The sequence below is a fragment of the Chelon labrosus genome (genome assembly GCF_963514085.1).
Source record: "Chelon labrosus genome assembly, chromosome: 2".
Lineage (NCBI taxonomy): Eukaryota > Metazoa > Chordata > Actinopteri > Mugiliformes > Mugilidae > Chelon > Chelon labrosus.
In genome coordinates, this window is record NC_140338.1 from 7,915,566 (window position 1) to 7,937,380 (window position 21,815).

General features: G+C 41.1%; 1 protein-coding gene across 3 annotated transcripts; it reads right to left on the reverse strand.

The window, feature by feature from the left end:
• Window positions 1–556: 556 nt before the first annotated feature.
• On the reverse strand, window positions 557–20,712 carry LOC311504840 (uncharacterized protein). 3 transcript variants are annotated; one of them, XM_084568169.1, is made up of 11 exons: window positions 20,345–20,712; window positions 13,337–13,382; window positions 7,996–8,207; window positions 7,745–7,865; window positions 7,467–7,563; window positions 6,962–7,049; window positions 6,732–6,865; window positions 6,424–6,625; window positions 5,191–5,287; window positions 5,042–5,108; window positions 557–4,136 (listed from the first exon to the last, which is right to left on the reverse strand). In XM_084568169.1, the coding sequence occupies exons 3-11, from the start codon at window positions 8,096–8,098 to the stop codon at window positions 3,129–3,131; spliced, it is 1,917 nt and encodes a 638-aa protein (XP_084424295.1). In that variant the 5' UTR covers window positions 8,099–8,207; window positions 13,337–13,382; window positions 20,345–20,712; the 3' UTR covers window positions 557–3,128. The 3 variants fall into 3 exon arrangements, with proteins under 3 accessions (XP_084424295.1, XP_084424296.1, XP_084424297.1); XM_084568170.1 differs by lacking the exon at window positions 20,345–20,712 and having other exon boundaries at window positions 13,337–13,629; XM_084568171.1 differs by lacking the exons at window positions 13,337–13,382; window positions 20,345–20,712 and having other exon boundaries at window positions 7,996–8,465.
• Between the last annotated feature and the right edge of the window lie 1,103 nt (window positions 20,713–21,815).

The following is a 21,815-nucleotide window of genomic DNA, read 5'->3' on the forward strand; positions in this document are numbered from 1 at the left end:
CACCAAACTAGGCATGTATCATTTATGGACAAAGATAATAAAGAGTTCTCAAAAGAACTTTAGCGGGGTTATTCAGAAGAATAGAATAGAAGTATTCACCCAATCCTTATGAAACAACTCATTATAATATGCTTGCGTACAATCATGGCAAGTTTCGTGAAATTGGTGCAGTAGGGGGCGCTACAATGACTACATGTTTATATCTCACAAACCACCACAGTAAACTGCTTGAAATTTGACAATAATCTGTGGATGACTCCTTACAAGCCCACTAAGTTTCATGCAGTACGGTCTATAGGGGGCGCTGCTGGTGACTTATGTGTCTGCATCCCGCTCAGGGACGACTTCGCCACGGCATGGACCCCTTTATGATATGATGTGATCGCTTACGATCATCCAGTTTATTTATGTATTTTAGTCCCGTTTGGTTTAATATTATTATCAGGATATATTGTCAATGTTCTGAGAATCATTTGTGGCAAACTTGTGAGGAGTAAATAAATAAAAAAAGAATAAATTGACATTAAAAACAAATGTTCCAAGATATGCATTTTATTTCACATATACAGCAGCATACTAATCAGACGTAAATGTTAACATGATAGCTGCGGTCCTTGGAAATCTTTGTCCCTTATATATTGTTATCAACAATAAGAAAATAATGAAAAGTTAAACCAGTTAAGGTCTAACTTCTTCAAGTAAGTACATTTCAATATAGTTGCCATACGAATGTAAATAAGGAATAGCTCTGTATTACTGTGGCAGAGGATGCCTTTAAAGTTGTCGTTGTCCGCTTGTGCTGCTTTGATGAGTGGATGACTGCACACAGGTTCTGTTGGAGATGTGGTGGACAGTAATGACTGAAGCGTTGAGTACAATAGAAATGCAACAAATAAAAGAAGAAGAAGGAGAAGAAGTGGAATAGGGAATACATTCATTCAGTCATCTTGTGACAATTCAGTGTTCTGCTGGGAAACCTTTGGACCTGGCATTCATTCATGTGGATGTTACTTAAACATGTAGCACCCACCTAGACCAGACCAGACACCCCCACCCCATAGCAATGACACTCCTTGATGGCAGCAGCCATCCTCAGCAGGATGCAGCCCGACACAGGCACACACACAAAAAAAACACATGACGAACAGCACAAGGTGTTGACCTGGCCTCCAAATTCACTAGATCCCAAACTGATCAGTTATCTGTGGGATGATTCATAGAGGCCCCTCTCCTTAAAGGCCCCCCACTAACAACAATATGTTTCCAGACACCACAGGACACCCTCAGAAGGCGCATGTCTATTCTTTGATGAATCACAACACAAGGCACAAGGGTAGACCTACATAATGTTATGCCTGATCGGTGTATAGTCCTCTTATATCTATACAGTAGTCACTGTACTATTAACTATGACCTCTAGGTTAACCTTTGAATATCAAAAAATAGCTTTTGTTAAAAAAAAAGAAAAATCTATATAAAAATATCATTTAAATAAGGCACCATTCTAGATAGTGGACACATGTAAATCAAGTGAAATATCGTACCAAAGCAGCTGATCGTCAAAACATTTATTGTACCTTCTCAGTGCCAACAGTGCAACTCTGACATTGGTTAAGACACGTATGTCCATTCTTTGTTTAGCGGTTTAAAGCATGAAGTGTTTTTCTGAGGCAGAATATAGATATTTTACATTTCCCTCTGAGAAAACAGTAGCAGTAATAAGAATAAGAATAAAAACATACATTCACACTGCAAATTATTTGGTTCTTACTTCACAAGTTTTTTGGACATCTTGGACAATGCCAGCCACCCCTCCTCCTCAGTGGCGGCTCCGGAGATTTTCTGTTGCAGGTGCCATGGGGATGCTCAACACTTAAGAGGAGGTGCTTTAAATTTTGATGCGTTTCATTATCGAGGTCGCATCGGACCACCCTTGGTATACACACACGTACACGCCCGCATTAACTATACTATACATATATACGAATAAAGGGAAAATTTTTACCTTTAACCTTTATTTGTGTGTGTGAAATTATATTTTAACTGTTTGACTCGAACCTGAATTTAATTAGATGCATATAATTAAATTCATCTAATTAAATTCAATGATAATTTGTTTTTAAAATAAAATAAAATAAAATAAATATCTTTCTTAAACAGAAACCTGTCCTGCTTAACTTAAAACTGTATAAATTAATATAAAACAGTAGAAAGCAGAACATTCCTCTTGTAATAGTGCAATAAGAAAAGTGCAAACGTGTGAGGAAAAGTTGTTGCTTTGTTGTCTTCCGGTATCTTCTTCTCAAGCGACAGTACCTCAACCAATGAGATGAGCGAGATTCCTGCTGTCATCTCATTGGTCACAGAGCAGGAGACGGCCTGGGGATAACACTATTTTGGATTGTCACGGTAATACGGGACAAAGTGTGTTCCGTTTCAGCTCAATACGGGACGCGTACTTTTGTTTCTAAATATGGAACGATTCCGTTTTTCAAGGGACAGTTGGCAACCCTAAACACAAGGGCTATAGATACAACATACATAAGCCTGCCAATGTAAACCTCTGAAAGTAATATTTCAGATAATTCTGTCACAGTCGAGCCCCGAATACAACGGAGCAGCAAGCAGCAGCAACAGAAGGCAACAGACACTGTGCACGCTTCGGCCTAAAATACTCCGATCACGAAATCACACAGCCAGTTACCAACACTCGTCTAATGATGAATAATTGCTAATATCACCTGCAGCACAAACCGTAACGTAAGCATCCTCAATGGAAAGGTTCACAGCGCTGCGCCCATTGGCCAAAGAAGATCACCTGTTTGGGCCTCTTTTATTTTTTCAGACTAAAATATTTTCTTATTATTATTATTATTTAATTCACATTTTAAACCATGTGAAAAAGACTATTCAAATATGACATTAAAATATAAATATAAAAAAGTCACAGACATTTCTTGGGGGTGCTGGGCGGGTGCTATGGCTATTATAGGGGGAGCTACAGCACCACCTAGCTCCTCCCTGGCGCCGCCACTGCTCCTCCTTCATGGTTTTTAAACCTGCACATGCTACATACTATATTGTGCAGCTTTTTACAGTTAGGCCTACTGAAGAGCTTTCTGTCTGGTTTAGCACTGTTCCTGTCTCACCGGTAAATAGCCATCACCAGAGGGCTCCACTAAATTGCCACTCGACATCCGAGCAATCCTATCGAGCACGTGGCTTAGAGGAGGTCGTAAGGCCGGGCTCAAAGCCGGAGCCGAGAAGTTCAAAGGCAGTTGTGGCAAAGGGAGCAAGGAGCACGGTAAGGCAATGGAAGGAGGAGGTGGAAACAGGAAGCGTGTCGTTTCAGTGGGCTTGTCAGCATCCTCCGTTAACTCCTCCTGACTCACATGCTCCTCACCGCCACTGCTTACACCTGAATCCAGGCTGGAAAGCTCTGGGCTGTCAGCCTGCAGGTTCTGGACTCGCTCGTAATCAGAGCAAACAAGAATAGGCTCCTTGCCCAAAACACCTCCTTTGATTCCAAACAGCTTCTCAAAAGCTACTTTTTGGACATCCTCTTCCTTCTTCTGCTCCTCATCTTCAAGCTCCTCCTCGTGGCTGTCAGACACGTTGATGCTATCTACCTCAATGCTCTCTTCACTGACCTCTTCGCAGCTGCGCATGCCTGAATCTAGACTCTGGAGCCTAAGGCGCTCGGCCTGGACCTGATCTGTCTTCTCATAATCTAAAATGACCGTCATTGACTCATTGTTGCTGCTGCTGCCACCTTTGGAAAGCAACTTAAGGAACTCCATGTCTCTCTCTCTCACTTTATTATCTTCCTGCTCTGTGTTTCTTTCTTCACTTTGACTACCAACGGGACCATAAGGTGAATCAGCAGGGCAGGGCTCCAGATTTCCTGGAGTTAGCAAGTGAACAGGAGGAGGAGGAGGAGTGCCAAGTTCAGAGTAACTCGGGTTAGAGAAGCTGGAGCTGGTGGACTCAGCGCTGTTCTTGTTCTGTGGCATCTTCTCCACTGGCTTACAGGGTGCGACAAAATCCACGCTGGAGGTTACTTCCACAGAGACGATTTCCACTGGTTTCAGGAAGGAATGGAAGGAGTCGCTGGTGAAGTGAGGTGTCAACCAACTCTGGAGGAGAAAAGGTCAAAGGTAGTTGAGCAAGAGGAAGAATTAGAAAATGTTCAATGTGTAGGATGAAACTACCGCTTTTGGTGTTTTTGTCTCTCTGTATTTACACATTTTCGACCATGTGCCGTTTCTTTGATAAGTAATTCTGTTTGGTCTGGTTTCACTACCTTCAGGTTGTATACATGTCATGTGACAAGGCTGGCATGTGGAATGGTTTACTAGCAGTCATTCAACTTTTCAGTTCCCCTGTCTATGCATTGTTATGATTTTATTGTTGCAGTCTAAATCAGGGGTGTCAAACATACGTCCCGGGGGTTAAAACCGGCACGCTGGAGGGTCCAATCTGAATTTAGAAGATATTTACTGCAAATTTTCAATAAAAGTAACTACTAATCCTAATTTGTCCAGTAGAGGTCCCACTGTTATGGTACGAGTTGGAGACATAACACAACACTGAGACCAGGAACTAAACAGCAAAATGGCAAAATTCCTTATTTTTCTTGTTGTCATTATTTATTGGTTGTTATGCTATTGTGTTATTGGTCCGGCCACCTTGAGATCAAGTTGGGCTGTATGTGCCCACTGAACTGAAATGAGTTTAACACCCCTGGTCTAAATCTAAATCCATGAATCCATTTGAAACCATTTGTATGCTAGCTAGCTTTTAGCAATTCCTTTGTTCAACATCTAAAAGAGCTAACCAAAACAAGGCTAAATGACTGTTTAGATGTGTAACGGCTTAATGTCTTAATTGCAAAATAAATGCTAAAGATAGATCTTTGCTAAGGCTGGAAGTTGTTGACCCCATTATCAGATCGGTATTGTGTTTATCGCTAATTCTATTTACAAGAAAATGTTCTTTTTACAAGAAAGAGTTACAGGATCCTGTGTATACATGAACTTACATCCTGCAAGAAGGATTCTGCTGGGTTTGGAAGGGGCGGACCTCTGATCCTCTTGACCATGTAAACCCTAAACAAACCAGAGTTGTGAGAAAACTAGAATGCCACAGAACCCAACTGTATATGTGTGATAGTCATCTATGTCAGCTTACCAGGTGGTCTTGTTGCTCTTATAGAGTATGACAGCCAGCACCAAGGCAAACACTGCCACACCTGCCACAATCATTTGCACAATCCCCACAGCAAAACCTGGCAAACACAGAACAGAACAGGTCCCATTAGCTTAAGACAATGAAGACTCGTCCAATCTGCCCATATACCACTGTGATATCCGTAATGCCCACTTCAGTTTGGGCCACTTTGGTTAAAGAAGCATATATGTATTAGCATTTAATTGAGTATTTTTGACTTTATGGCTTTGTTCTGGTACGTTCCTGGCCCTTTTAGGTGCCTAAGGAAGTGAGAGTCATAGTAAAGGCAGACGAATACAGAACTGAGCAAGTATTGACGCAGAAATGACACTGATCTAGACCAAAACAGCAGAGAAGGAAGAGGTGGGTTGCAGAGCAGCTTGCAGAGGAAATGGCAAATGTAGGCAGGTTAAATGAACTTATTTGACACCATGAATTAGATATTGAATGCCGACGGATGCCTCAGCTGAGCTATTAGCTGATTCGGGCTAAAGTCCACTTAGCAATGCCTCAGTGACTCCTCACATCTGGACCTAGAGCTTGAACTTGAACACACCTTAACTCTTTTCCCCATAAAGACGTCTTTTGACGCCCCCCGCAAATCCTTAATGACGGGTTTTGACGGCCCCTTTGTTTCAATAAAGACGGGTTTTGACGGCCACAAGAGAAAGTTCCGTGTAGCCTCCATGGGTAGCCTTAGAATGTTCTATAAGGCGTTCCATGGGGAAAAGAGTTAAGGACTACAGCCACCAGCAAGCCGGCACATAAGTTTGTGCCTGTGTGACTTGAAATAAGTCTTCATACCAGGGGCATGGCAGTAGTTTGTCCTTCAAATGAGAAAACTGCTAATATTAGCTGTGAGGCTAGGAAGAGCTGTAAACCGCTGCAAAACGATTGGCCTCTCCTGAATCACGCTGATCATTCGGTCAGAACATTTACAGTATCCGTTTCATTTCAGATGATCATGTTTTTGTGAAAATATTTGTGTATTTAAATGTCTCTGCACTGTTTTGCTAAGCTGATTCAACACTGACCAATGAATGACCAACTGCCTGACTCCTTGCAAATTGCCAACCGCCATCTTTAATTGTGTATTTTTCATCCCACGTTTTTTTTTTTTTTTTTATGAAGTTCTGATTCTGGACCAAAAGGCAAATTTTAACTTAGCTTTCTTCATATTCACCAGTTAAGTACCTGATGGTGGTTTTGGTTTCCCCACAGGAGATGACCATGATGCAGTGAGGCTCCAGTCACTCCAGGTTCCCTCATAGTCGTCTTCTTTGACCTGCACACGAACGCGTGCCTCGTACATCTCGCCTTGTATCAGAGAGTCTGGCTCCAGCTCTGCCCTGCACTCCTTTACACAGGTAGTGGTTTTTTTCTTAACGGAGGAATCCTGCAATCCAATGTGCGGATGTTAATTTTCCACATCGCTTTACATGCACTTTGCATTATAAAGCCATCGCATATGAATAGAGGCACAAAATATATGCTGTACATACACTCCAAGATTGAGCTTGTTGTTTCCACTGCAGTTCTGACTTATAGTATTTGAATCCGTCATCCTCATTGACATAGGTGAGCCAGGAAACGGTGGTATTATTGACATTTGGTTTTCCTGGAGGATTCACTTTAACTGCAAGATCACACACACAGTATGTTTTAGAAAACCACGAATAGTTCGGAGGGTAAGTTTCAAAAAGGCAGTACTAGTATTATACAGTGTACTCACTGTGACAAGCTGGTTTGTACTCAATGTTTACGCTTTGCTCCACATCCTTACAGGTCACGTTGATAGACAACACGTCTTTTTTTACAAACTGGAAAGATTGAAAAACAATGCAAAACTAAGGAAGTGCCAGTCAAGATGGTTTTATGCGTGTTAAACAAATGAAATTATCACAATATGAGATATTAATAACTTAAAGGATAATTGTGCATGTTGAGAATAATGTAGAAACACTCAGTCAAGACTGGTTAAAATTTTGTTGTTGCTGTTTTTGTATGTGGTTAAAAAATAATAATAGTAAAACATCAGTATGAAGTTTTAATGGATATTCTTGAGATCATTGAGAACTTGAGATAATAATATCCCTGGAGATAACACAAATATATGATAACTGGTGTTACACATCAGAGTGGCACCAGCCTTCACACTGAGTTAGCCAATAACCCGTTTTTCTCTTTTATGAAATATGTATTATTATATGTATTTTTTTATTTTTTTTTTAACTCACTATGTAGGGGTAGGCGAAGATTAGGGAGCACTTCTGTCGTGCTGGGTTGGAGATGTCACCTGGTTCTAGGTCACAAGAAGCGCTGTATGTCAAGGAACTGAAAAATATATAAGTTTGAGATGTTATTTATACACTGTGGATATTGTACATATATGTAGAGCCCAACGATCAGAGCTCAGGAGATAATCAGATTGAGGATGTACTCGATAACTTCAAGGCCAACACTTTTACAACATTCTGATATAAATTATAATTATTGAAGCAGACCTAGTCCTTACCTTCGTGAAGGAGGTATCCTCTTAGCATTTATTTTGCAGCGAGTGTCTCTGTGATGAGACAAGTATGGGCTGTCCCACTCACAAGTGATGTTCTGATTGAAGTCGTTGTAGCAAGTGAGATCTGCGAGGAACAAAAAGAGATGAAACTTTGTCATATTCTGGGAGGAATTTGCTCTTTATCGCTGCCTCAAATGCATTTCAAATACAGTTGTGCAATATACGTAAGTTAAGTGAACACAGAAATGACTCACTGTTAATTGGAAGGCTCGGACAACTATCACTTCTGACGATGAGGTCTTGAATCAGAGGAATGAAAAGAAGATGCAGGAGGGGGTTCTTCATGTTTCTCTCCATGTAGCGTGCCGTCCGTAATCTCTTTCGGGAGTTGTCAAACCGCTGGTTTGCGAGGAGGAGGTTTGTACTTTCCTCGGGCGTAGCTCACTGGTTTCTTCTTGTTCTCATTCTGTACACGTATAATAATAACATGTGGCTGTTAAATGTCAAATAGAGTTTATTTCTGGTCACTCACACGCAAACACACACACAAGTAACCACAGAGATAGCAAAAACAGGCTGCGGCACCAACAGGTGACTGGAAAGAAACCGAAATAGGCATGTTTCAGATCCTGACACGGTTTATGTGCTGCGGTTCCGCGCGCTAACAGAACATCTGTTGAAAGGTCAGATTTGATTTGTCAAAAAGACACAAACTGATAATGTGTTATTTCAAGTTAAATCAGGCTTTAGTGGTCAAATGTGTTTTCCTTTTAATTGGATTTTCCCTTTATCATTTATTGAGGTGATTCACATAAGATAACAGCATACCTCTAGCCGGAATCCAAAGTCCTGGTGAAATCCACTGTGATAAGATGAGATAAGACTTTGGGGAAAGTTAAGCTGGTTAGCACTGACGCCGCACAGCAAGAAGGTTCTGGGTTCAAATCCAGGCTGACTGGGGCCTTTCTGTGTGGAGTTTGCATGTTCTCCCTGTGTCTGCGTGGGTTCTGTCCAGGTACTCCAGCTTCCTCGCACCGTCCAAAGACATGCTGGTTAGGTTAACTGGTGATTCTAAATTGGCCATAGGCAGTGTTGTGAGTAACGCGTTACAAAGGTACTCTAATTACTTTTTTCGTGTAACTTGTAACGTAACGCGTTAGTTTCGTGCGTTAAGTAATCAGTAACTTCGTTATTTTTTTAAAAAAGTAATCCGTTAGTTTAAGAATTTCTCCGGATAAGGAAAGAAAAATTCTGACTACAGCCTGCTTTTTGTCAGACAGTTCTGTGCCACCTGCGGATGTGTCAGCGGAGGCGTAGCGCTGTGATGATGCATCTGTGCCCTGCTGACCTACGTTATCTGTATGTGTGTGTGTGTGTGTGTGTGTGTGTGTGTGTTTTCGAACTGCCGGCAAGATGGCAGAGAGGACAGCTTTTGAATGTAGTACGCACATTATTTTCAATTCGCCAGCGAAAAGGACAAGAACAACATAACGGTAAAATGCACAGTCTGCGTTGGTGAAAAGCTTCTGTCAACCGCAAAAAATTCCACTTCCAACTTAAAAAAACATCTTGTATCCAAACACTATCACCCTGTTATTGTTATCCTGCAGAGTTAATTTGGTTGGATGAATGACGTTATTCATTGTCAGGACTTCTCGGTGCATTTAAAGGAGGCTGTGTGTCGCTGAGTTGCAGCATGTGCGAGGCGCTGCAAACGGCTTTTAATTTTTGGTAACGCATGAGTGCTCCAACGCGTTACTTTTATTCATAGGTAACGCTGTAACGTAACTGATTATTTTTAATTGATGGTAACGTTGTAACCTAACTAACTACTTTCCAAAGTAACTTTTCCCAACACTGGCCATAGGTGTGAGTGTGAATGGCTGTCTGTCTCTCTGTGTTAGCCCTGTGATAGACTGGAGACCTGTCCAGGGTGTACCCCGCCTCTCACCCAATGACAGCTGTGACAGGTGGTTTATAGGTGGTTTAACCAACTATGTTTACATGCAAAGAGCTGCGCGACATCAGGAGGGTATATGCAGCATTCTGTTGCTCTCTCCAATTATCACACCCACAACCACATATTGCTGCAAGGTGCTACTACTGAAAGACAAACAAAAACACTGCCCTCACTTCCTATACTCTTCAAGTGAAACTAAGACATTATCGTAAGAAGATGAAGTTGGGGGGGGGTTGCGGCAGCACCTGTCACAAGATTTGCATTAGCATCTTTGAGGTACTTCAGTGCCAGGCTTAGAAGTAGCAGAAGCTGGATCAAGCCATTGGTTCTGCTCAAGACGGGCCAGTTTGAAGTCTTAAACTTAACCCTCGTGCTACCTTTGGGGTCTCTGGGACCCCAAGTGAATGGACAGACAGAGAGAGATTATGCAAGAGGGTAGCACGAGGGTTAAAGCAACGTCACTTACTTGTGTTTAAGTAATTTTTCATGTTTCATACATGTGAAGGAGAATTTCCAACCTGTGTTTGGAGTTTGATTTTAAACTGGGTCCCCGTGCCTCTCAGTGAGGTTTAGTAGCATGTGGTTTTCAACCAGGCAGTTACCGAAGATCAAGGAAACATTGTCAGGTCAAATGTGGTCTGCAAGGTTCACCTCTGCATGAACACTGAGCGTTACAGCTTCATTAGGTCCCAGAAAGAAGTGGGCTAATGTAGTCTGATGTGACAATGTGCATGTTGACAAAATTTCCAAAAGTGAAAAAGTCTTCTTATGCCCTACAGCATATGTGTCAAACTCAAGGCCCGCAGTCCATATGTGGCCCGTGAGAACATAAAAGGTCTGATTGTCTTAAAATAAATAAGTCAAAAGCGTGCATTGACCATAAACTACATTTCCCACAATTCATGCCGATAATGTTATCCGCGAAGTGACGGCATCCCGCCACTAGATTGCTAGCCTGACGTAGCCATACTCTAGTCAGAATGTGAGTCTGATACCGCTCAATTGGGCTGTGATTATGGGGCGTGTTTCAACCGAACCAGGAGAAAAAATGCCTCTACACTCAATTGGATAGACCTATAACCAATCAGAGCAACGGAGTGTGTGACGTATGTTAAGCAACGCATAGTTGTCAACAGAACTCAACTGCATGCACGCTGGAAGAAGTAGAAGAAGAAGATGAGTGTAAACGATTTTTGCCGGTGTTGTAAAAAGAATTTAAGGATACACGGAGTACTTACCAACACGGCCATCATTTTTGAGATAAATATTAAAGGTGAATGCGTATACGAACAAGTTCTCAGTTTAGGATTACATCTCCACAAAAAATCCTGAATCCCGTAGGAAGGACGGCAAAAACATCTTTCCGATTAACAAATGCCTTGATCGCATTTATCTGTTCCTCTTTTAAAATTAATGCGCTGTCGATATCTTCTAGAACAGACTCGATGGCAGAATCTACACACCTCAGTTCTCCAGCGGCAGCCATCTTTGTTGTAAACAAATTCAACCCAAGCGCTCTTTGGTGACGTGGTTGATTACGTTACTGTTGATCATCTGTCCATCATCGTATAAAGCCCGCCCTGAGAATCTGATTGGTACAAACAGCTCCTGTTCGAGCATAATTGCGCCTCAACGAGCAACACCAGACCGAACTTCCAGACCTCAAATGTTGTGGGCGGGACCAAGTTCGGCTGGCACCCAGGCTACTAGATTGCAGTGTATCCACATCAATGCGATTTTCAACAACTGGAATTAAGAAATACGATTCCGAAATGTCCAGGAAGAGAAAGGTTGATGCAGATGGAAGGCTGCTTCAAGAAAGATGGGAAGGCGAATACATGTTTGTGCTTCAAGGAGAACAACTGGTATGTCTTTTCTGTTATGAGGCAGTGACGGCTGTCAAAGAGTACAATCTACGTCGGCATTTTGACACCAACCACGGAGCTTTTGAGTATACCAAATTTAACAACTGTGACAAAAAGTTTTTGAACAAAGTTAATGTCATAACTAGTGTTGGATGCAGGGGTCGCGTTAACTGAATATCGACCTTTTTTTTAAAAAAAAAAACGGTCAAGGTTTAAACGAGCCATATGAGTCGGTTAAGTTTCTTTTATCTGCCGGTCGAGTGAGTGGCTGCTGACTCGGTTAAGCAGGGATCCATGAGCAGCGGTTATGAGTCGGTTAAGTTCGTTTTGTGCGTAAGTGAGTGAGTGGCTGAGTGTCTTAGTTTGCCAGTGGTCAAGTCAGATAGTAGGCCTACATTTTGTTTCTCTGCCGAGTGATATGTAAGATGTTTGAATGATGCCGTTTATTGATTATATATCAATCAAACGTGGTAGGACTCAACTGAGCCGGTTAAATAGACTCTAGATTCATGATTCTTGAGTTGTCTTTGTTGGCCATTAAATGCTATTGAATATGTCATTATTATCATTTAATAAAAAGTAAAATAAAGTCACGGGTAAAAATAGATTATGACGGGATTTTTAAGACCCTGTCAGTAAAAATGACAGGCAACGAAAAAGTCTAGCGCAACCTCTGGTTGGATGATATTTTTCTTGGATAGTTTGATCATTGATTGATGGAGTAATGTGGGTTTCTTAACCGGACAATTTTAAAGGATTTATGTTATGACAGAGCAACTAGTGAGCATATATATATATTTTTTTTTACATCTATGAAAACGCATATGTAATATTTGAATAAGTAATACATTCAGAGTTATTAAACACTAAGAAGTAGTTACATTTATTTTGCATGACATTTGGTTACATTTAGTTACATTTATACTGTCTTTACTTTTACATGTGGCCCTTTGAGGGCAACCATTATGCTGATGTGGCCCTCGGTGAAAATGAGTTTGTCACCCCTGCCCTACAGTAACACTAACTCTTATCTGTTTCTTATTTCTTCTTAGTGTTTTTATTATTATTTATATGTTGTACGGTGTCCTCGAGTGCCCAGAGAGGCGCCTCCAAATAAAATGTATTATTATTATTATTATTATTACTATAGGGTTTGGAATTTCCAAGTATTTCAGTGAGTGTCCTATAAAGGGTTAAGATCGAGCAGGGAGTAACATTAATAACTTCCCGTTGATTTAATGCTGATTGGTTTCTGAACTAGAAGTTTGCGCTCTGCAATTAGTCATGTCCAAGCGACGTCAGCGGGAGTCAGTGGTGTTAAAAAGTCTTGCTGCAAGTCTTTAGTGACTCAAGTCTGACTTGAGCCCAGGAATAAGTTACCTCTCTTAGGAAATAGATTGTTTGTCTTTTATTTCTTTACATCAGGGAGCGCAATCAATAAATGCCTGACTTGGTGTTGCCTTTCGGCTCCGTCTCATAATGTCACGCAGCAACTGATAAATGCATAAATGAGTCGAGCTCTGTGAGATATACGACGTGTGGTGATACTGAAAAACCCTTGGTAAAACTTTTTTGAGAATGTGTTTCAGTCAGACAGTCATCACCTCGTTTTCTCATAAAGACAGGAAAATATCCCAAATTGAAGCTTTGTAAGTGCCTGGCTGATCAGCAATAACACACAACAGCATTAACATTTAACTTCTTAGACATTAAAAGACTTCATCTGAAAAAGAAACAGCCACAAAACGAAAGTCCACATTAGAGACTCACCTGTCGGTAAAGCTGCCAGCTCGCTGCTTCTGTCCCATTTCATGTCCTGTGTGAAACAAACATCAAACGTAAAGTTCTTCCGTCATAAATCAACTGTCAACTCTCACACAAATAAGGAGGAGCGACGAAGAGCTTTTACCACCTTCGACTTCCTACCACAGACCTCTGAGTGCGTGTGTGCACGCTAAGTGTGTGAACACTTAATTTGAATTTTCCTTCGACTGATAAACAGCACCTCCCACCTCATAGCAATGACACTCCTTGATGGCAGCAGCTGACCTGGCCTCCAACTTCACTAGATCCCAGACTAATCAAGTATCTGTGGGATGATCCACGGAGGCCCCTCCCTTTAACCCATAGGTCCCAAAGCCCCCCATTCAGAAGGCCCACGTCCATTCTCTGATGAGTCACAACTCTTTTGGAGGCACAAGAGAGGCCTACACAATAATAGGTCATAATGTTATGCCTGATCAGTGTATATGCCTAAACAAATCTCTTTTACCACCCTGCACTCCACAGTCTGTTTTATCTATTTGCAGAATGCCTCCTCCTCTTCCTCCTCCTCCTTTTTCCCTCATTTTTGAGAATATTCAACTGATAAACTGTTCAACTCTACAATCAGGCTTCTGCGTCTGAACCACTGTGACATTTAAACCCTGTAACAAACAGGATGAAAAATAAATGTGTGTGTGTTCGAGTAGGATCTGTGGTATGTGGTTATAACAGCCCACTGCGAGTCGACCCACAAATCCACCTTTCGCTTTGCACGGAAACAGCACAACATCTATTGGCTTTTTTAAATGTTCAGTTTTGTGCATCAGCACGTTGATGTAAAATCAAGCTTTTCTCTTTATTTTTTTTTGTGCAAATGACATTTATATGCAGAATACCAGAGTTTTGGGAAAAGTAACTTGGATGCTTCATTCATCACATGATATGTGGGAGGTTTCTAATTTAATTCTGGTGCATGACAACATCACAAGACATAAGGTCATAAAGACTTGTCAAGTTTTCCATATGTTTGGATATTATATGCGTATATAGACATATATATATATATGTACTTTTGTTTTTCCATTTCCGTGCACAGGGGAAAGAACACGTTCGTGCAGTCTCTCTGGTCACCGGTTTATGAGGTTTAATAAAGGTCAGAATGGTTTTCCGAGAAACCCAAATGTACCATTATTTTTGATAGGTGCACATTCTGCTAATGTCATTTCTTAAAATAGCTTTTATCAGATTGCATGTTCAGGCATTAACTTATCTCCACAATGAGTAATGCCCATAACCTGAAGGGCCCATTTTTTATTATAAGCATTACTGGAAAAGAGGAAATTAACTTCCTGATGACATGTTTAGCACGAATTTGCGTAACTAAGCATTAAACATGCCATCAGGAAGTCCTCACTTGTAAAAAAAGGTGAATTAGATCGATCCTTGCTGCAGTGTCATTTCAATGCAGCTGTAACTGTAGATTATGCATGTGTCAAATAAAGACACTTGAACCTTGGCTCTTGATACTAGATTCAGGCAAATCTGCTGTGTTTAACTTATACAGAGTCAGTGTCAGTTAACTGAAACTATCTGGGGATGATCCACAGAAGCCCCCTCCCCTCAACCTATAGGACCCAAAGGCCCCCCCACTAACAACATCCTGTTTCTAGACACCACAGGACACCCTCAGAAGGCCCATGTCCATTCTCTGATGAGTCAAAACTGTTGTGGAGGCACAAGGGAGACCTACACTATGTTAGGAAGGTGGTCATAATGTTATGGCTGATCGGTGTGTGTTCCCACCTGCGCTTTTCACTTACAATCTCCACTTTCTGGCCTCAGTGATTCACTACTACTGCTTACGGTGCGTTTCGTGTAGACGCGTATTTAATCTGCCTGATCTATAAACTTTGTTACGTGATCATCTTCTGCTGAAACAAAGCCACGTTTGTTTGATATGACTGTGTAACCATTGTTACGCCATAGCTGACTGAAAGAAATCGCTGGCTGTGATTGATGTATCATTTTCAGTGAGTTTAACTGAAAGTTTGTTTGGTTTCTGTGAGAGGAATTGTCTGATAAGAAGGCACTGGCGTTGAGCAGAAAGTGAACCGCAGTCAATGTCACTTATACATTAATTCACAAATTCATATGAGCAGTTAAACTGTTGACTAGAGCTTTGTTTGAGGTTTCCTGACATATAATTTCGATTCATTTCGTACTTATGAGGAGCTGAGGTCTGGATGTTACGGTACGGACATGGCAAACCAAGATTGGGAAGACCGACAACAAAGGCCGAGTGCAAAGTCACCTGCAAAAAGTCAGTTATCTGCCCTATTTTCTCTCTGAGGAACATACCAAGACCAAGGTTCCTCTTTGGCATTTTCAATCTCACTCTCTGGAGGATACTTTGCATTACAGACGTAGAGTTAGATGATAATGCCCTCCATCACTGGAGGACACTTTGTATTTCCTAGCTGGTGTGAATCCTTGTCTTCATGTTTATGTACTATAGCCAATTGGATGTTAACACATCTCCCCTTTGCTGCCTCGGCCTTCCTTTCTAGTATAAGAATCTGAGCTTTACTGTTGGACCTGAAAATTGAGGTGGACTCATGCACTTATGTTGTGATGACGAAGCTTCTGTTCTCCTCGTATACGAGTCTAAATAAACTCCTTCAGCGTAAGACATACAGGACTCTGGTACTTCTTCTTCGGCATCACCACAAATTCCTCCCTAACAAAGACAATCGGTCTGCGGTTTGTTACTAGCATTAGGATGAAAAATGACAAAGGACATCCGTGATGAAAATGACAAAGGACATCCTGCGACTTATTGAGCAATATGAACTGTCAGCCAACATCAGGAAACAGTGTGGGGCACCCTACCATTCATCTTGTAACTGCTTACAGGGACTGCTCATCCTGTCAGCGGGCGAGAGGTGGGGTAAACCCCGGACAGGTCTCCAGTCTATCGCAGGGCTAACACAGACGACCACTCACACCTACACCACCAATTTAGAATCACCAGTTAACCTAGCGAGCATGTCTTTGGACGGTGGGAGGAAGCCGGAGTACCTGGAGAGAACCCACGCAGACACAGGGAGAACATGCAAACGCCACACAGAAAAGCCCATGGATTCGAACCCGGAACCTTCTTGCTGTGAGGCATCAGTGCTAACCACCACTCCACTGTGCCGCCCAGATTTGGGACATAATTTTAGCAATCTGAACAAACCGAGAAACAAATGTCCTAGGACAGGACACTATCAAGGTGCATGTTGGGGATTGTAGGATCCAAGGACAAGGATCCAAGTCCCCCAACTTTATTGAGTTGCACTTGCTAATGTCATTTCCAATGTCCGTGCGGAATGCTACATGCTAATGGCTGTAGATATGGTCGTGTGGTAGCTCAGGCCTGTTCACACCCGGCATTTAAATGTGTCTCGGGTGAGAAGTTAAAAAAACTTCGGTGCAAACTCACCCAAGAATCATTGAGATACGCACCGACAACTAGTACTGTGTGTTCGATAGTGGAAAGAGGTTTTTAACTAATGAATAAATTTCAGAATTGGATATCGGAAATACAAATTGGCGTTCACATGTGGTTTAATTCTTAATTCTTAGCCTTGTATTCAGGAGGTAAGTTACCATGTTTCCAGAAAGGCTGTAGGGTGTAAGCAAAGGTCTGATCAGTTTATTAAAGTGAAAAAAAGATAAAAGAGATGATAATGATCATTTGCATATGGATGAACTGAGACGAGACACATTCTAATGCCAGGTGTGAATGGGCGTACTTAGAGCAGCCCACATGTGTTGGGATCGCCCAAGATGCGTGTTAATGAGCCCATATGTTGACTTGTCAGAGCAGGAAATGCTGGTGGTAAAACAAATTTCGTGAACCGGGCCTCACTTCCTTTAACTGTCCCGCGAAGAATGACAGTAAACCTAAAAATCTTCCCCATGCACAAAGGCACCGACACTACTAGAGCCGTGCTTTCCCTGTCATGGCATCAATTAGGGGGAAACAGAACGACGTGACGCTGACTTCAAGGAAGATGGTTCTGCTTATTAAGATTATCACACTGTTACAGTTGTGAGTTTCAAATGTAAAGGTGCTGTGAGCCATCTCTTGACATAATGACTGACTGGTGGCAAAAAACACGATGGGGAAGCAGCACTTTGAATCAGACTAACTTATCAAGAACTATTTACTCGTTTTACATTTTCAGATACTGTTTCAAATGTCTACCTCCTTACCTTTTCTCTCTTCATATGTATCTTACCACCGGTATCTGGAGTTCCCCTAATCCGCTCCAGCAGAAAAAAAATAAAAACGTAAAAGCTGACACCTCTCTATCTCACTCTCTCTCTCTTTATACACACTCTTTCCATTTCCTCTCTCTGAGACAAAGGCAAGTAAACAACCACAAATTACACATACACACAAACCACAACCTCAACCCCCTTCTGTTCCAAGAAAGGTATTTTATTTGCTTATCATAGAAAAGCTCATTTACTCTCCAGGAAGTCTGCACTTCCTTTCTTTTCTTTGATTTTTGTCTGGAATTATAGCCTTTAGAGGGCAGAAAATAAATGTTAGCGCTGCTAGGATTAAGACAAAAGTGCCTTAAACCTGTATTCAGGGGACGACTACCCTGGTTGAAAAGTAATCGATTGTATAAACGTGTATGAGAAATGACCCTACTGCTCACTTACACCAATTAGCCACAACCTTGGAACCACTTCCATCATGTTGCGACAATTCAATGTTCTGCTGGAAAACCTTTGGACCTGCCGTTTGTGTGGATGTTACTTAGACATGTAGGCTACCACCCAGAGGTTGTGGTAGACTTTTTCGTTGTCTGTCATTTTGACTGACAGGGTCATAAAAGTCCCGTCATAATCTATTTTTACCCGTCACTTTAATTGTTTTTATATGACAGTAATGACATATTCAGTAGCATTTAATTTTCATTCATTAATTAATATTCAGTAGCGGTGGAAAAAAAGATTCGGCTCATGTAACCAGCCATCAAAGACGACTCAAGAATCGTGAATCTAGACGCCTATTTAACCGGCTCAGTTGAGTCCTACCATGTTTGATTGATATATAATCAAAAACTGCACCATTAACATCTTACATCTCACCCGACTCGACTACTAGCAAACTAAGGCACTCAGCCACTTACGCACAATACGCAGAGAAATGAAACTAACCGCTACTCATAACCGCTATGCGTGGATCCCTGAGAGTCAGCAGCCACTCACTCGTCCGGCAGAGAAATGAAACTTAACGGACTCTTAACCGACCCCTATTTTTTTTTCTTTTTCACTGCCCTGCTTTCTTACTTCGTTCACGTTCAGCACTTCATCCCCGAGCCCCAGAAGACTAAGTTTCGATTATTTGCTGCCTTGTTACCACGGCAAGTGGTAGGAAGTGACAGCGGGAATTTCCCAAATTAGACTTAAAATGCAGCGAAAGCATACACGGAAATGCAGTTAAAACTAAGAAGATCCTTAATTTCATACTAATATTTTGCGAACTTAAATTATGAATCTTTTTTTCCAGGTCTATATTAACCCTGTTTTAAAATACACTTTTACCTTTTTCTTTTTCTTTTTAACCTTTTTTTGACATCAATCATTTAATCAACTTCAATCCTAATCACAAATACCAAATATGTCATTAATTTCAAACTCTGTATGCCGGTGTTAAGTTCACATGAGAGATAAGAGAGAGGAGATTGATATCTCTCATTGTATATGTAGGCCTACACTCAATATGTAGCTAGCTTAGCTTAGTTTAGCACAAAGGTTGGAAGCAGGACTCAGTCTGTACGGAGGGTAATACGATTTGCCTTCCAGGGTTTTCAGGATATTACTAATTAACATATTTTTATCTTTGTGCGTCATATATTACTATATAAAACTATATTACAAAAGAAGCAGAAGTCCATGGCATTCATTGATAATCTGATTGTGTGATGTAACAAGGCAACAATAGCTGCTAAGCAGTACCTTTAAAGTCACATGTCTCATTCATTCATTGATTTTCTGCAACCGCTTGTCCTGTCGTTGGGCGAGAGGCGGGGTACGCCCTGGACAGGTCTCCAGTCTATCTCAGGGCTAACACAGAGAGACAGACAACCATTCACACTCACATTCCCAATTTAGAATTACCAGTTAACCTAACGAGCATGTCTTTGGACGGTGGGAGGAAGCAGAAGTATCTGGAGAGAACCCACGTGGACACAGGGAGAACATGCAAACTTCACAATCCATCGGCTGAAAGGCCCCAGTCGGCCGATGGATTCAAACCCAGAACCTTCTTGCTGTGAGGCATCAGTGCTAAACACCACACGACTGTTAAACTTTTGGAATTACTTCATTTTCTGCATGGTGATAAATGATCTGATAAACACGCCCCAACACACCTAACCGACAACAATTAGCAGCATCAAACACCAACTGTGGCGTCGTAACACGTTGGCTAGGGATAGGAGTTGCACATGGACACTTGGGAGCATGTAGTCCTGTGTGAGAGAAAATAACTCTCCGCACCAGCAGGTGGCAGTATCCTGATTCAGTATAGTCTAATTCAAAAATGGCAATTGGTTCAACTTTGGATCAAGATCAAGATCAAGTCATGCAAAGTTAAAAGAAAGTTATACTCTTACTTCTTTATGGTCACATATTCAGTATGTACTGCAAAAGTAAATCCAAAACTTTCTATATGTATAAACAAGCAGAATAAATAACTCCAGAAAATACACTTAAATTTAATGAGGAAATTAGCCAGAGGACATCTCTCAGTATCATTATGTCTTCCAAGCTCATTTCATCCTTGTGAGTTCTGAAGAGTTTCTTTCTCTTTGGCACCCCCTAGTGGTCAGGTCAGAAATAAACCGTGACTATGACTACACCGAGACGCCAATTCCAAATTGTGAAGCCCTTGAGCCAAACAGAAAAAAAAGGGAAAAAGAAATTCTACAAACGAAACTGACTGCCCACCTGACGTGATTCAGTTCCAACACAGTCGTGTGTAAAACCCAGAGGATGTCCACTATCAAGTCACCTTCACATTTCACGACCACAAGCGTTCAACTTCAGCTTTTTGCAGAACCAACGAATGAAAATGAGGAAAAAGGCACTTCTGCTCTGGTAACAGCTACTCTCATATCTCTGATTCTAAATTGCATGACGGCTTTTTATGGCCTTTTTTGTTGTGTTTGTATCTCAGTCACAAAAGTTAAACTAAGTTCCCTGAGTCATGCCGAAAATCTCTTTGACCTAATTTTTTAAACACAGGACGAATTCAGGAAATCAGCTGTTGATTGGAATGAGCATCAAACAGAGCATCTCACAAAATGCAGAAGCTGCTGAGAAATTGTGAGCTCATACTACAACTGTACTGTCAGCTACAATTAAAAACTGATCTGATGGTCTGCTGCCCTCAAGTGGAAACAGATCATTGGCAAACTACTATTTATCTACTTGGTCTATAACTGAAGAATCTTAAGGTAGGTTTGAAATTGACAGCATGTGTCAAGTGCTCCTCACTCTAATGTGGTTCAACCCTGTAGTTTCCCCCACTTGAAAGGGCAGCTTGTAACTGAAGATTTGGACTGGAATTCACTCAATGACCAGGAATCAATTCTTTCTTTATTTTATTTTGAAAGTTGTCATGGCCAAAAGCAGGTGAAAAACCTTAAACCCAAACACAAATACAAATAGGTCAAGAAAAATATATGCCAAGAAACCATAATAAACCAACATAACCCAACTAACCCAACTAAACTACTAGCAATTAATCTTGAAAGTAAGTAGAAAAGTATATTCTAATCTAATCTAATCTAATCTAAAAGAAACTCCATATTTAAAGCACCCAAATAAATTGAAGACACTTTTAAAGCACTGTTCAAATTTAGCAGCTTTAACCTCCTACAAATACACAATCCCATACATTTAGCTTTTTTAACCTTTTAAAGTCCTTTAAAATACATCACTTTTAAACCTTAAACATGACATTAAATGTATGACCTTTTAAGTTACAATTCAAGCACATGATTTTTTTCCAGTACACACATTTTAACCTGAATTTGATTGTATGATTCACTTAAATGCTACAGTCCACATGGCACAAATAAAAGCTCAAGACTCCTTCTTCCTTGTTCGAACAAGCTTTAGCCCTGCGGTGTCACTTTTCCAGGCCCAGTTTCTCCAGACATATTCACAGTGTGCTTACCACCCTGTGAGTTAATCAAGTACGTAAATCAAGTACATAAATATATATATTTTTAAGACATAAAACAGACTAGACAAAACTGAGAGACTTTTTCCAGCCCCTTGGAAGCTATCGACAGCAACCGTGCCAGCTGACATCATGTTCACAGCAAGATAACAGAGAAATAATTTCTATCAGATGGACACACTCACCAGTGAGGGCCAGGACAGGACGGCAACTCCCTCAGGCTCAAACAGC

Excerpts from the sequence above, each read along its gene's own strand:
- LOC311504840 (XM_084568169.1), bottom strand. The coding sequence starts at position 8,098 with ATGGAGAGAAACATGAAGAACCCCCTCCTGCATCTTCTTTTCATTCCT. Across the intron at positions 7,866-7,995 it reads TCCGAGCCTTCCAATTAACA|ATCTCACTTGCTACAACGAC; the intron begins GTGAGTCATTTC and ends TGTTCCTCGCAG. Across the intron at positions 5,109-5,190 it reads AAGAGCAACAAGACCACCTG|GGTTTACATGGTCAAGAGGA; the intron begins GTAAGCTGACAT and ends TGGTTTGTTTAG.